Source organism: Silene latifolia, chromosome 10 (genome assembly GCF_048544455.1).
Source record: "Silene latifolia isolate original U9 population chromosome 10, ASM4854445v1, whole genome shotgun sequence".
Lineage (NCBI taxonomy): Eukaryota > Viridiplantae > Streptophyta > Magnoliopsida > Caryophyllales > Caryophyllaceae > Silene > Silene latifolia.
The window spans coordinates 18,243,087-18,259,667 of record NC_133535.1 but is presented as its reverse complement, the minus strand read 5'-3'; the positions used below and the strand labels follow the sequence as shown (position 1 = coordinate 18,259,667).

At 35.6% G+C, this 16,581-nt stretch overlaps 1 protein-coding gene across 1 annotated transcript; it reads left to right on the top strand.

Moving 5' to 3' along the window:
* Window positions 1-771: 771 nt before the first annotated feature.
* On the top strand, window positions 772-9,406 carry LOC141605288 (uncharacterized). The gene is made up of 2 exons (XM_074423990.1): window positions 772-1,271; window positions 8,846-9,406. Exons 1-2 carry the CDS (start codon window positions 807-809, stop codon window positions 9,314-9,316), a joined length of 936 nt encoding a protein of 311 aa, XP_074280091.1. The 5' UTR covers window positions 772-806; the 3' UTR covers window positions 9,317-9,406.
* Window positions 9,407-16,581: the final 7,175 nt, after the last annotated feature.

Here is a 16,581-nt window from a genome sequence, read left to right as displayed (position 1 = left end):
TAGCATGCATTCCCCTGTGAGACTTGATTTTTTTAATCACACTTGGACTTGCATTGATACACATTTACATGTATAACTGTTACCATGTTAATGTGTAGGTGGCAAAGGGAGTGACCAACATTTACGGTACAATCCTACCTGAGGAGGCCCATTCTCTAGTATCTTAAGCCATTTGTAAGTGTGTGTATATATTGGTAGCGCAAGGTGGAGTAGTCGAACCTACAGGAAACATTCAAGAAAGTTTGAAGGACCTGAAACTGTGTACACTATTGTATACCCTGTGTCGTGTCACTCGTGCGTAGGAGCTTGTGTGTATTCTGTAACTCCAAGTCTTGCTTTAACATCTAGGCTTTTCAGGGCTTACACAACAATTCTTTGTTAAATGAGTGGAATAGAGGTAATTTGTATTGTAACCTCCAGTGTTGCGCCATTTCAATTTAATCTTCAATTATATCTTTCCCATTTTCCTTCACGTCGGCTATCTCTGTCTCTTCGATCCAAAATTTGTCTCGACTTACCACCTCTTGATCCATGTCTCTGAGAAGAGCCAAACGTAGTTGGGAGGAGGCCATCGAAACCAGACGCTAACTCGGGGTCACCTGTACGGCTGTACTGCTTGTTTCCTAAGCAAACCCAATTTCCTAAACAAAGCCGGAATCCTAGGCAGTAGCAAATTAGGCAACTTTCCTAAACAAACCCGATCTACATCGCTATATAAACCCAATTTCTCCGCCTTTAGAAAAACTATCCCGAAATCTCTATCTCCCAATCTCCAGTTTCTACTCGCTCCAAAACAACAACAGAAGATGATGCAGATATTCGTGAAAACCTTAACCGGCAAGACAATAACCATGGAAGTCGAACCGTCTGACTCAATCAACAACATTAAGTCCAAAATCCAAGACAAAGAGGGCATCCCACCCGACCAGCAACGTCTTATATTTGCAGGGAAGCAACTTGAAGATGACAGGACCGTAGCAGACTACAATATCCAGAAGGAGTCCACTCTCCACCTCGTCCTACGTCTTCGTGGTGGTACCAGCATTAAGGTTAGGACTCTTACTGGCAAGGAGATCACAATAGACATCGAACCCAGTGATACTATTGACCGAGTCAAGGAGCGTGTTGAGGAGAAGGAAGGTATTCCTCCAATTCAACAACGGTTGATTTATGCAGGGAAACAGCTTGCTGATGATAAGACTGCTAGCGAGTATAATATTGAGGGTGGCTCTGTTCTTCATCTTGTTCTTGCTCTTCGTGGTGGCCGTATCGTTTAGTGACATTCACGAATTGATTGACTGTGGAATTGAGCTACGTTTATGGCGTTAATAAAACTTTTATTGTCTGAAATTGTTGTATTCGTTTGTTAGAGTACGAGTAATTTAACTTTCGTCTCGCTTTTTTTATCAAGCTATCAATTTTATATTGAATTGCATCCACAATCACAAGAAGGATTACGATCATATACTTGTCTAATTCATTAATTCCGATGACACTTCAAACAACCAAAATAGTCGGTAATGGATTCATTATACGCATGTTTGCACGCAGCAATGGCGCCTTTTACTCGATGTAATTTAGGACCATTACCTCGTTCCCAAAGAGTCTTTGCTTCATCGAATTTGAGCTAATTTAGAAGTTTTAACCCAACTAAGCTAGAATTGGAATTTTCATTTAAAAAAAATTTCAGTTATTACTAAATTAGCGGTTTGAAATAATTTCCCCAATAAAATAAAATATCAAATTGGCTATTTTAGTAACCAATTAAGATAAAATCGCTAGTCTTGAAATATCAAATTGGCTATTTTAGTAACCAATTAAGATAAAATCGTAATGAAAGAAACATAATTTTTATGTAATTGTGAGATCTCGAATCTCCTTTATTTTTCTTTAGTTTTGGGTTTTGAAATTAGAATGTAATAAATAGGTTTATTATGTAAATTTATTTATTGTAATTTTCAAAGAAGACTAAAGATGGAGATTGAAGCTCACTCCCGCTACATGGTTCAAGATGGAACATCGAGACAAGCTTCTCGGGTCCAAGGATGGATTCCAAACTTATATTTAATGTTCATTTTGATAGGATAGGCCACACTAGGACTTTATTATTGTTTTTACGTTTTTCATTCCTATTGCTTTTCATTCACATGATAGTTTATGCATCATATTCCGCCTAAAACCAAACCACCTACTACTAAAATGCATGAATTTTTACCCACACATTGTACTGCATAAAGAAAAAATTCAGGAAATCCCGTAATACGGCCACTTCACCGGCCTACCCACCACGTTCCGTTGGCCATCCACCCTTGCCACCACCGACACGTGTCAACAATTTGCATTAGGCATTAGGTATTATAGATTATTGATCGAGAGGGAATAATGCAGTTTGATTTATGGAGTATTTGATGAATTTTGTATTGGCATCGGGTGTGATGATTTCAGCACAACAGATCAAAGTCAGCGGCATAAATCATCTTTATTTTGAATTCAGTTGATTGTGAATTTAGTAGTAATTTACTTGCTATCTTGTATTATGCATCGGGAGAAAAAATCACATGAGAGCCACCAAAAATTTAATTGTTCTCAATCCATGCTATGTTGTATTATGCATTGGAAGCATTCTTCTTCGGATTAGATAAATGATTTGTAATTAAAGAATCAAATACATGTTCTAAACTCAAGTTATCATCTACGACTCTTGAAAAAAAAAAGATGATTAATAACAATAGAGAGAAGGTAGAGAGAATTAGGTTTGATGTTTTTTTAGTTAAGGGTAGGGAAATGGAAAATTTGGTACAAAATATACTCAAACGAGTAAAATTTGTACTGCGAAATTAAATTACGTTTTTTATTGTTATTAACTGTTTGATATTGCATCTTGTCTATTAGGTCTGATGGGAAGGAAGTTATGGTAGATAACAAGTATCTCAAGGCAACAAACCCTCTTCTGGTATATGCTTCCCCTTTTTTGATTCGTACTTTGTAAATTAGAGAGTATAAAGTTAACTGACATTTCCTCCTTGTAATTACAGTTGATCAATTTCTATGAACAACATCTACGGTACAATCCTACCTGAGGAGGCCTATTCTCTAGAATCTTATGCCATTTGTAAGTGTGTGTATATATTGGTAGCACAAGGTGGAGTAGTCGAACCTACAGGAAACATTCAAGAAAGGTTGAAGGACCTGTACTGTGAAAACTGTATATCCTGTGCTGTATGTAGGAGCTTCTGAGCTTGTGTTTATTCCGTATCTCGAAAACATCTAGGCTTTTCAGGGTTTACACCACAATTCTTTGTTAAATGAGTGGAATAGAGGTAATTTGTCTTGTAACCTCCAGTGTTGCGCCATCTATCTATCTATATATTAATCCTCTAAGTTCTATGTTGACATGTCATTATAGTATTTCACCAAATATTACGTGTCATCTCCAGGGGCGTCTTAAAACAAATGGAGGCCCAGTGCGACACGGAAAAATGAGGCCCCAAAATGAATGCACAAGTATATTATACTTCGAGATTTGTATTAAATTTCATTAATGAAAGCTTAAAATACGGTGACCAAAAGTGGAGACCCGGTTCCCACGCCTGTGAATCTGTGATTGCCCGTGGCCTTAGACACCCCTGGTCATCTCATGAGAGAATAACATTACAACAGCATCTTAAAAACTAGAAAAAAAAAACGTTATTATTATTAACTAGGGTAATATTCTTTCCCAATTTCATTCCCAATTTTATGGTACTGTCGTACTAAATGGGGATTGTGCATAATCACAGAAATAAAAAAACGATATTAACTATGATAATTTTTTTCTTAATTTAATGGAACTTTTCATATAATTAAGTTTTATTTAAGTGAAAAGAACGTTATTCTAACATAAAACAAAAATCAATTCATTCTTAACTAAAATCAATCTATTCTTAATTAAAATCTCAAGAATAAATAAATATACCATAATAAAATATTTTCTTTCCTTTGAAAATAATGTTTCATTTATTTGGGGAAGATCAAACCTAATTAAATGAGAGCCTTTTATTTTATGTCAAAAGTATTATACTAATAATAAGTTAGTCATGAAAAAATATTTCCTTCGAGATCACATAACTGATCAGAAATATATTGATACTAGTATTGGTGCCCGGCTTTGCCCGGGCTACCTCTACTTACCATTAATTTTTTTTTCATTAAATAAAATTACTTAAAGTTGCATAACCCATAAATTTATCATTAATATATTTTTCTATGACATATCCGAGAATTACGATGAAATAAATTTTGAGACAAATTCACTATTCCGCTATAAATATTTTACTCTTATTAATGAAACAATAGTAATAACATTTCACTACTTACCCGTAATCATTGTTACTTTCACTACTCACGCCGTAATTATTGTTACTGTCACTAGTACTGCATTAATGTTGATAATTTCACTACTCCCGCCGTAATTATTGTTACTTTCACTATTGCCGCATTAATATTGATTATTTCACTACTCTCATTGTTGTTTCCATCACTTTCACTAATCTCGCTAATAATATTGTTAATTTTACTATTCAAATGAGTGATTATTATCATATAACTATATCAATGTTACTACAATTCTTTTTTTTACTGACGAAATTACTTTTACTACTTAGGCATGCAATTTTAAGAGGATTATATATTTATATAAATATATTAAATATATGCATTAAATCAAATCGAAAGAATTATGCTATATTATATATTATGGAATCTAACTTCAATTATTTATAACCTACTTAAATTATATTTTTGTATATTAAATAATTAACATCTCTATATATCTAATAAGCTATAAAATTTAATAAAATTGCATAGATTTTAAATTTAATATATAATTTTATGATGATAATAATTAATACCATAAGTGCGCATGTTTATACTAATTAATTATTTTATTTTAAGGAAATTGACCAGCTTCTAGTCTTCTATAAATATTTAAGAAAATTACCAAGCATCTCCTTTCTTTTAGTATCCTTGAAATTGACCATCTTAATTAATTATTTTATTTTAAGGAAATTGACCATATTTTAGTCTCTTACAAATGTTTAGGAAAATTACCAAGGTTTTATAATTTAATTTTAACCCAAACTATATAATATTTACATTGAGATCCCTTAATCGGGTTCATCACACGGTGCTAGTGATTTAAAACTATATAGTATAATTAATTTGTATAACTTTCTTTAATTACATTGAAGTCCCTTGGTTTCTGGAATTAATATATAGTATTGATTGTTGCTAAGAATAACAATCACAAAAAATTCCTTCCATAAGTGATATTTCATATCCTCTGCAAAGATTACTTCCACCATTGAAAATGGGTCTGCACTATAACAAAAGGAAGTAAAATATGAAATCAAAGATCAGTATACTAGATAAAAACAAAAATACTCAAAGATTGATATTAAAATTAAAATCATTGATATTAAAATGATTTTAATATGATAATTATTACTAAACTGACTAATTGATGACATGGTAATGCCAGACGATAATAAAAAGAGACGTATTAATTATGAAAATATGAATGTTGTTTTTATAAAAATGGACCTTCTTGCGGTTCAAACCGTCTTACTCTACAATTTGTGAAGAACTATTTTCCCTACTTCACGTGTTGTTTGTTTTTCGATGATTTTTACGTATATAACTAAAATAATTTAAGGATAGTCGGATGAGCTTCTTACTTTATACTCCATTTGTCCCAATCATTTATTTGTCTTTTTAATTCTTCGTGGAAGAATTTTAATTAAAGAAAAACAAATGATTGGGACGGGGAAAGTATTAAATGGTTGTTTACTATAATATACTAATATAATAATTTTGATATAGAGTAATTATTATTATTAGTTACCTTCCAAATATCTAGCTCATACTATTTTTTTAATATTATTATTTTTTATTTTTTATTATTATAATTATAATTAATAATATTGTTAATAATAATGTTAATAATAATTTATTTATTATAATTACTGTTATTATTATTATTATTATTATTATTATTATTATTATTATTAAAATGAATAATAATGTTATTAATGTTAATATTGTTGTTGTTGTTGTTGTTGTTAAAATGAATAATAATGTTATTAATGTTAATATTATTATTATTGTTGTTGTTATTATAATTATTATTTGTATTATTATTAAAATTAATAACATTTATCATTAATATTATTGATGAGGCACACCCAACCGACTTGACCCACTAACCAATACGGAGTCATACAAGTCAACACGCTTGCCAATATGGTTACGGATTCGCTTGGTACCCTACGAATCACGAATCGTTGAAAACGAATTCTATCAAGTTGATTACTGAAAATACATATAGCACATTTTCTATAAGCAAATCGCGAATCGGTAAGGCATATTCATAGCGAATCTGATAATCATGCTTGTCAAGCCATCATTTGAGGTACACATAGAAACCTATAAATAACTCATTATTCACCAATCAATGGTAAAATAATTCTCATCAACAACTTCCTCTCTCTAGAAGTAATTATAAGACTATTCGAGCTACTATGAGAGGGCAAAGAGACCTTAGCTTCAAGCAAGGTCCCGACTATCCACTAATATCGTAAGGCATCAGAGAAGGACCTATTGCGAACCCTCCGAGGCCCTATTTGTTACGCGTGAAAGATCCATCCGAAGAGAGCAAGCATAGGCTCGAAGTGCCATCGTTTGAGAGGAGCGCGTTGACCCGACCCGGATTTGAGCAACGCTTACTTGGGTGTTTTTATTCGAAACAATTATTTTTACTAATGTCATTATTAATATTGACATTATTATTTATTATTGTTATTAAGAATATTATTAGTAAAAAATTACTATTTTTCATTAATATAATTTATGATTATTCATATATAATAGTATAATTATTTTGAGTAAATTATAAATTACTCCCTTTTAAGTTGCACTTTTCTAAAATTACTCCCTTATAAGTTTTTTTTTTAAAAATTACTCCCTTAAGTTGACCTCAGGCCAAAAATTGCTACCATTTTTCAACTCCGGTGAGTATTTTCGTCTCTTTTTGAATTTTCCCTCCATTTCTCTAAATTTATGACGAAAATGCCCCTGAACTTCCTTTACTATGTTAAAATCACCCAATCTTCCTCCTTATCTCGCTCAATTGCCCCACCAGCCACCAACCACCGCCCCCTCCTTCCTCTCCAACACCCAGCCCCCGCTTTTCTCCTTTCTCATGAAAACTCCACCATGCGCGCTTATCTCCCCGTTCTCGCCCGACTAATTTGCGTTTTTTTGTCGATAACAGCCACATCCGGTGAGCGACGTCGCCGACGACTCAGCCACGGAGTCAATGCAACCAGTTTTGGGCTTTAATTTTGCCGATGTAGTCAATGCAACTCAGCCTAAATCTCAATTTTCAAATTGATATTAGCTTTTTGAAATTGTGCGTCGTTTTTTTGTCGATCTAACTTTTTGAATTTATGTCGACGTATGATGGGGCTGGTGGTTGGGTTAGTCGTCGGTGTGTTAGGTGGGGAAGGGAGCGAGGTGCTGCTTATTGTCGGCAAATTAAAATGAGGATGGTGGCGCGTGCGGTGGGGGCATTATCGTACATCAGGTAGTGGGAGGGAGGTTGTTGAGGTTACGGTGGTGTAGCTTGTGCGGTGATGTGGTGGTCGGTGGCAGCAGGGTGGATATAGGAATGAGGAAGAGGATGAAGGGTAATTTTTTCAAAGGGCAATTTTGTCTATTTACTTATTATTTTCACCTGAGAACTAGTTTGATAGCAATTTTTGGTCGGAGGTCAACTTAAGGGAGTAATTTAAAAAAAAAAACTTATAAGGGAGTAAGTTTAGAAAAGTGGAACTTAAAAGGGAGTAATTTATAATTTACTCAATTATTTTCTTATAAATATTAATATTAGTATAGTTTGCCCCATTTCAATAAAATACTCCTCACATATATTAGAGAAATGGGGCAAACATTGTTATTCGGAGGGAGTATTATACTATGAAAGTATGAATATTAGTATTATTATAGTTGATAATAACAATATTATTATTATTATTATTATTATTATTATTATTATTATTATTATTATTATTAATATTATTATTATTATTATTATTATTATTATTATTATTATTATTATTATTATTATTATTATTATTATTATTATTATTATTATTATTATTATTATTATTATTATTATAGTTCAGCTCAATTGACTTTATTCGATTGATTCATTTAAATTTCACTCTATTGATTGATTGATCATTCAGCTCCATTGATTGATTGATTCATTCGATTCGATTGATTTGATTGGCTCCTCTAAAAAGCCTGAAAGAACAGGGCCTTAACTATTCTAATTTCTTCTATTATACTTCGTATATTTATAAGAACGACTTTAGCAATTATAATTTTTCTTTTAGCGGTAACATATATTAGCTGTATTTGTTCAACTGGCTATAAAACAGCCCGTGAAGTTCACGGGTTTAAAACTAGTTTCAATTTAATCTTCAATTATATCTTTCCCATTTTCCATCACGTCGGCTATCTCTGTCTCTTCTATCCAAAATTTGTCTCGACTTACCCACCTCTTGATCCATGTCTCTGAGAAGAGCCAAACGTAGTTGGGAGGAGGCCATCAAAACCAGACGCTAACTTGGGATCACCTGTACGGCTGTACTGCTCGTTTCCTAAACAAACCCAATTTCCTAAACAAAGTCGGAATCCTAGGCAGTAGCAAATTAGGCAACTTTCCTAAACAAACCCGATCTATATAAACCCAATTTCTCCGCCTTAAAGAGTATAGTTTCTACTCGCTCCAAAACAACACAAGATGATGCAGATATTCGTGAAAACCTTAACCGGCAAGACAATAACCATGGAAGTCGAACCATCTGACTCAATCAACAACATTAAGTCCAAAATCCAAGACAAAGAGGGCATCCCACCCGACCAGCAACGTCTTATATTTGCAGGGAAGCAACTTGAAGATGACAGGACCGTAGCAGACTACAATATCCAGAAGGAGTCCACTCTCCACCTCGTCCTACGTCTTCGTGGTGGTACCAGCATTAAGGTTAGGACTCTTACTGGCAAGGAGATCACAATAGACATCGAACCCAGTGATACTATTGACCGAGTCAAGGAGCGTGTTGAGGAGAAGGAAGGTATTCCTCCAATTCAACAACGGTTGATTTATGCAGGGAAACAGCTTGCTGATGATAAGACTGCTAGCGAGTATAATATTGAGGGCGGCTCTGTTCTTCATCTTGTTCTTGCTCTTCGTGGTGGCCGTATCGTTTAGTGACATTCATGAATTTATGCTATTTATTATTTGAGGTTTGTATGAAATTGACTCTGGAATTGAGCTTCGTTTATGGCGTTAATAAAACCTTTTTTTGTCTGAAATTGTTGTATTCGTTTGTTAGAGTAAGAGTAATTTAACTTTCGTCTCGCTTTTTATCAAGCTATCAATTTTATATTGAATTGCATCCACAATCACAAGAAGGATTACGATCATATACTTGTCTAATTCATCCCGATGACACTTCAAACAACCAAAATAGTCGGTAATGGATTCATTATACGCATGTTTGCACGCAGCAATGGCGCCTTTTACTCGATGTAATTTAGGACCATTACCTCGTTCCCAAAGAGTCTTTGCTTCATAATTTAGAAGAGTTTTAACCCAACTAAGCTAGAATTGGAATTTTCATTTAAAAAAAATTCAATTATTACTAAATTAGCAGTTTGAAATAATTTCCCCAATAAAATAAAATATCAAATTGGCTATTTTAATAACCAATTAAGATAAAATCGCTAGTCTTGAAATTACCCTACCTTTAGGGGGTGTTTGGTTCACGCGTGGGTATGAGTTTGGAATCGGGAATCATACCTGGGTGGTATCGGCTTGGAACTTGATACCTCATACCTTGTGTTTGGTTCAATTTTGGGGGTATGGGGTTAAAAATCAATTAAAGCTAAAAAAATCTTCAAAATACAATTTTTTTTAATAATAATTTTTATACTATTAAATCATGTAGATAAAATTTAATCAAATAAAAATATAAAAATATTTTTTTTACAATTTTTTTTATCACTTTTTAATATCTCTAATTTGATACCATAGGTATCAATCTCATACCCACCCCCTCCATGGGTATGAGAAACCCATACCTCATGGGTTTGAGGTATGGGTATGAAACCTTCATTTCCATCAAACAAACACATGGTATGGGTTTGGTTCATTCCAAACCCATACCTCATACCTATATTGGGTGAACCAAACATCCCCTTAAAAGGTTTCTTCCTTGAAACTTCAACGTACAAAACAAAAGCATAAAATTTTTTTTTTAATTTTTTTTTTGAGAGACAGCAGAGATATTTATTAAAACATGCAAAAAGTGCAATTCATTTTAACCAATAGAACTTTCAAAAGTATAAGACTTCATCAATGGAATGAACGAGCTCCCCAAAACCAAAAATCAGGCATTAATAAGCGTATAACATGCTATTTTTTTTTTTATTAGGTAAGAAAACTAGGTTGATTCTCTAGGATAGAACCAATCTATCTCATCCTTTCGAGTGAGGGAGGTAAGTTGAAGCCACCGGCTATCAAACCACCTCGAAAGAGTTGGACATGAATGTCCAATAGAAGCCATGAAGTCAGCAACCTTGCTGGCTTCACGAAAGCAATGTTTAATTATCAAACTCTAGCATCAAACCAACGTCAAAATCAAAAGAAAATAAAAAAAAGCTCATTTTCAAACTCTTGGAAAAGTTAAATTTATAAACTCCACACCAAAACTTAAAATTTATAAAGCATAAATTCGAAATAGTTAGAAATTTCACAAAAATGACGAGCAATCGAGTGATCTAACCAAAAAGCCGAAGTAATCGGGATTAGTGCCCAATAAGAGAAGATGAACTATAATGTACTCCTAACGGTAGGAAGTCAAGTTAGAGTCAATGGAGAGGTTAGCAAGAATGTAATTTTAACGATAGCTTGACTAATTTCCAATAGAAAAGCATAACGTAAAGAGTAGGAACGGAAAGAACAGCAGGGTTCGAAAATTTAAGTCAAAAGAATATCTGAAAAACATTTTCAGCAAAAATAACATTTTTGGAAGAAAACAAAAAGTTAGTCAAATACAAAATCGAGTTTGAAAAAGGTAAAGAAAATTATGAATTCGATTAGAAAAACGATAACAATTCGAAAAAGAAGTGTTATTACTAAGCTTGTAAACTAAACGATAATAAAATGTAGTTAAAAGTAAGGGATAATTCACGTGGTGTCCTTGAGATTTGGCTTAATTCACGTGGTACCCCTGAGTTTAGGAATGTGTACATGATACCCCTGAACTTTCGTTTTAGTGCACTATCTGCCCTTAATTATTATTCCGTTATAACGGTGTTAACTCTCCTCAACCTAACACCTTTCACCCCCCTCAACCTAACATCTTTTCCCCCAATTTCACTCATAAACAAATTTTAAAAAAAATTACACCTCCCTAACTTCCTCATAACTATAAACGATTATCCTCCACACCTCAACAATCAATCACACCAACACGAGAAAACCCAAAATCAGCTTCTTGTTTTTCATGAAAACTTGTTCATTTTGATCAAATCTCCATCATCATCATCTTTGGTGTTGTATTCCAGGGTAATCAAAATGAAGATGATGATGAAGATTTGATATATATACTAGAATACAAGATTGTTAGTCAGGCTATAATCCTAAATTGTAGGAGTAAAAGAAGTAACAAATTAACAAATTATAATAAGAGTAAATTAACAATTACTCCCTTTTATATATCACTTTTCTAAAATAACTCCCTTATGAAAACTTTTTAATAATTTACTCCCATAAAATGTTCTCAGGTAAAAAATTGCACCCATTTGGACAATCCGATGGCATATTCTGTCAATATTTGAATTTTCTGATTAGAAGCCTAATTTTATGACGAAAATGCCCTTCTCTATGTTCATCTTCTTCATTTATCATTCTCATTATTGATGATCTTCATCTCCTTCCTCTTCATTATACTAAACTACCCAGAAAAATCCACATCAAATTACCAAAAATTAATCAAAAACACAAAATACTAATTAACCTAATTGAATCTGACAATACAAACCTATAACCAAATCGTAACAACTAATCGCTTCTAAGAAAACTTCTCTAAAACCACACTTGTCTTCTTCAAGTTTACCCTCTTTAGTTTCGGAAATTGTAGGCCCATCTTCACAAATGTTTCAAAGAATCAACATTGAAACAAGTTTTGATTCGGAAATTGCAGGCCCATCTTCACAAATGTTTCAAAGAATCAACATTGAAACAAGTTTTGATTTGGAAATTGCAGGCCCATCTTCACAAATGTTTCAAAGAATCAACAATGAAACAAGTTTTGTTTCAATTGATGAGTTCTTATCATTTCATATGTTATGAAAGTTTCTGCAAATTAAAAAAAAGTGTGCCTATTGTGATTTACTTGCAAATAATCAAATCATGCACATTCCAGTTATTGACAAGAAAGGAATGATGGGAATGGTGTCGATCGGAGATGTGGTTCGTGATGTGGTCACTACCCAGATGACAAGAACACATCAATTCGACTCCGAAGTCGAATCCGAGTTCGGGTTAATAACTTATATTTTTGGTATTTAGTGGTGGTTATGGGGGTAGTGTCGGGATTTTGAAGTGTGGGTTAGGAGGAAGAAGCAATGTAGAATGGTGGTCTGGAAGAATCGCCGGCGGTGGGCGACCAAACTAGTGGTGGTATTGAAATTTTGACAGGTATTGAAATTTACGTGAAAACACAATGTTTCAAACCCAGAAAATTTGACAAATGGGGGAATAGGGAAGAAGATATGTATTTACACAGGGGCAAAACGGTCATAAAATAACATTTTTCACCTGAAAGTGTAAATGGGTGCAATTTTTGACCGGAGAACATTTTATGGAAGTAAATTATTAAAAAGTTTTTATAAGGAAGTTATTTTAGAAAAGTGAAATATAAAAAGGAGTAATTGTTAATTTACTCTTATAATAACAAATAATTGGGATTTTTCTTTAAAAATAATATTTGTGTAAAACTCTACAAAAAAGGGCGATTTTTCTCTCAACTTTGCGTGATTTCTTATCCGCCATTGTTGCGCTTTGGCTCGAGGAAGAGGAAGACCAAGGAAAGAAACGCAATCGCTTGATTGCTCGGGAGATGATCAAGCAGCAGATACCGAAATCTTGGATAATCATGGAGAAATCGTAGAGAATTCTGAAACTCAGGTGAAATCTGTTCCTCAAAGTTCACCAACTGTTAATGTTCTTATTGCCCAAGCTTTACATAATTTCGCCATTAAATCTTCTTTGCGTCCTACACCTATTCAGAATGCTTCAGCAGTATGTCAATTAGGGGAGAATTTGTTTGATCATGTTTTCCATGTATCTTCATCTACTGTTATTCCTCATGTTGATGTGATCGATTGTTGAGGTGTGGAGGATAATCGTTTATGGTTATGAGGAAGTGAGAGAGGTGTACTTTTTTTTATTTGTGTAACACTACGGATCTTCTTTGGAGCCTACTCGACCGAGTAGAGCCTACTCGGCCGAGTAGTGCTCTTAGTGCGTGTTATTTCGGTTCTGCCGAGGAATACTCGGCCGAGTATAGCGAATACTCGACCGAGTATTGGACACTCGGCCGAGTGTTGTTGCACTCGACCGAGTGTCCGGTTTGGCGAAGTTATATTTCGACGGTTTGATTAAGGAGTGATTAGGGTATTTTATATTTCCGCGTCAGTTTCTAATATCACTTTTCACAGCGTTATCATTTCTACGTTACCCTAATCATACCCAAATCATTCCCTAATCATTCCTTTGAGCATTTCGTAGCATCTTTGTGTGGATAATTGCGGTGATTCTTGCGTATAAGTTCTTGTTGCACTGTTGGTAAGTACATCTTTGTAATTATTGCATCGTTTCGGGTTGCTATACATTTATATGGAAGGGGATGTTGGGAATTGTACAAAGTGTAATTGTGTTGTATGATCATTGTATAGGAGAAGACTTCGTAGAGGAGCCTTTTTGATTGTCCGTGTTGCTTACTGCTGTGATTGCTAAGGTAGGGTTTTCCTACTCAGTTTACTGTGCTTTACATGACATGTTGTTGTAATTATCGTTGTCTGTTGATCATCGTAATATGGAGATTGTTGTGACAGTGTTGGTGTGAGGGGATTGAGATGACAGTAATGTCATGTGATTGTGATTATGGTGGAGTCACTTGCGGGAGTGGCTTCACACCCTAGTTCGCCCTCCGTGGAACCCGCCACGGAAGGGGATGCGCACATTAAGGGACAGGGATCGTTGTCGCTCGTGAGGAGCTGGACTAGGTGGGATCGGCTGCGGTCACCCACTGGCGGCGAGGATTACCTGTTGCGATGGGTAATCTGGCAGGGCTACACACTTTAGTGTGTAGTCGGTTACTATGTGAGACAGGGTGATTGGGAGTTGATGATGATCAGACGAGTATTGCATTTGTTTGTCTTGTTTGTTGCATAATACTGACCCCGTTGTTGTTTGTGGAATCTGCGGTGATCCATTCGGGGATGGTGAGCAGGCTTGACAGGTTTTGCTAGTGAGAGCTTGGGGATTATCTTGGGAGAATTGCCACCACGAGTCATAGCATCACTGTCTGAGTTCTTAGCGAGTTTTCTTTTATTATTAAGACTTTGAAGTTGTAATTCATTAAACAGTATTTGGTTTCGGATATTGTAAACTTCGCTTTTTACATTACTTTAATAAATGTGCTCAGTTCAGACGCTTTTGATATGTACTAACCTCGGGCAACCGAGATGGTAACGCACTCTCATGGTAGGGTGGTCTCGGCCGAGTGTTCTTATGGCGGAGGGATGTTAAATTTTGAGCATGTGTTTACGTTTCTTTCTTTCTTATCAGCTCAAAATGCCGCCCAAAAGAACTCCCGCACAGATCCAAGCTTCGGAGATGTCTATTGATGAGGTTGCTCGCATGATTGAGCAACAAGAGGCTCTCCTTGAAGCTCTCAAAAATGTGGGAAAAGGAAACGAGTAGACGATGGATGCAACTCAGCTTAGCATCAACATTGCTCGTTTCCACCCTCCCACATATGACGGGGTAGGCGAACCAAAGCTGCTCGAGAAGTGGCACCGTGAGATTGAAGCTCTCATGGAAATGGTTAAGTGCCCCGAGGATATGATTGTTGAACAGGTTGTATACTACCTAAGAGGAGAAGCTGCAGTTTGGTGGCAGAACGTCAAGGATGATGCTAGAGCTTACTACCAGGAGGAAGGGGCTATTCCGTGGTCCGGGTTGAAGAGTGCTATGAGAGAGCGGTTTGTCTTAGGAGCATATCCGACACAAGATGAGATCCGACTTTGAATCTTTCACTATGTCCGAGGAGATGACAGTCACTGATTACTATCATCGGTTTATGGAGCTATCTCGTTATGTGGAAGATTTTACTCGGACAAAGAGGTTTGGCTCTCCGTTTTGAGAGGGGTTTGTCTGCTAAGATCGTGAGTCGTATGCCGACTGGGGTTGCTACTGACCTCAAGGAAGTGTATCTGAGAGCGGGTCAAGCCGAGAGAATGGTGGATCTCTCAAGGGAGATCGAGGAGAGGATCACACGAGAAAAGAGGAAGGCCGATAGTGGGAACAACAATCGCCCAACCAACAAGAAAGGGAATTTCAACCATGCTAAAGCTTTCTCTAGTGGAGCTGGTTTCTCTGGAGGTTCTCGTGGCTGGGGAAAGAATGGAGGTCGGGCTGTAAGTGACAACACCAACCTTACGTGCTTCAACTGTGGTAGTATAGGCCACAAAAGGCGGGAATGCACGAGCTACAAGCCCGGCAATGGTTCAGGAGCTCGATCAGGAAATGTCTCTCAGGGGCCGACTCAGAGTTTTGCTAGTAACCGACCGGGAGGTTCATGGGGCAACAGAGGTGGACAGGGTAACCAGGGCGGTTACAACCGCGGTGGTGGTGGATCTTACCAAAGTGCGAATAACGGTGTCACCCAGGATTCGGCAGCTAAGCCTAGTACCTCCAATGCTTGATTCGGGGTGGAGGACGGAAGAATAGTGGAAAGCTCTTCATGATGGATAAGCGGGAAGCACAGGATGATGCTCATGTAGTTACCGGTACCTTTCTTGTTAATAATGTACCGTCCTTTGTTTTGTTTGATTCCGGGGCTACACATTCTTTTGTGTCTAAAAGTCATGCTGTGTCTATGGGTTTGGGCAATTTTGAGGTTGTAAAAGATGATGTGTTCATACCTTCGGGGGAGTCTGTGTCGTGTCTCAAGTTATATAAGGGTATATCTATGGTGATTGGAGGGGTAGATTTACCAGTAAACCTGTTAGAGTTTCCTAAGGATGAGTTTGAGGTGATTGTCGGGATGGATTGGCTAGGTAGGTATGATGCCAGGATAGATTGTAGACAGAAGAGAGTGTCTTTAAAGAGTCCCAAGGGTGTTAAGGTGTCCTATAGAGGGTTTGTGGTAAAGCCTAAGTGTAGGTTTATAGCGGTTATGA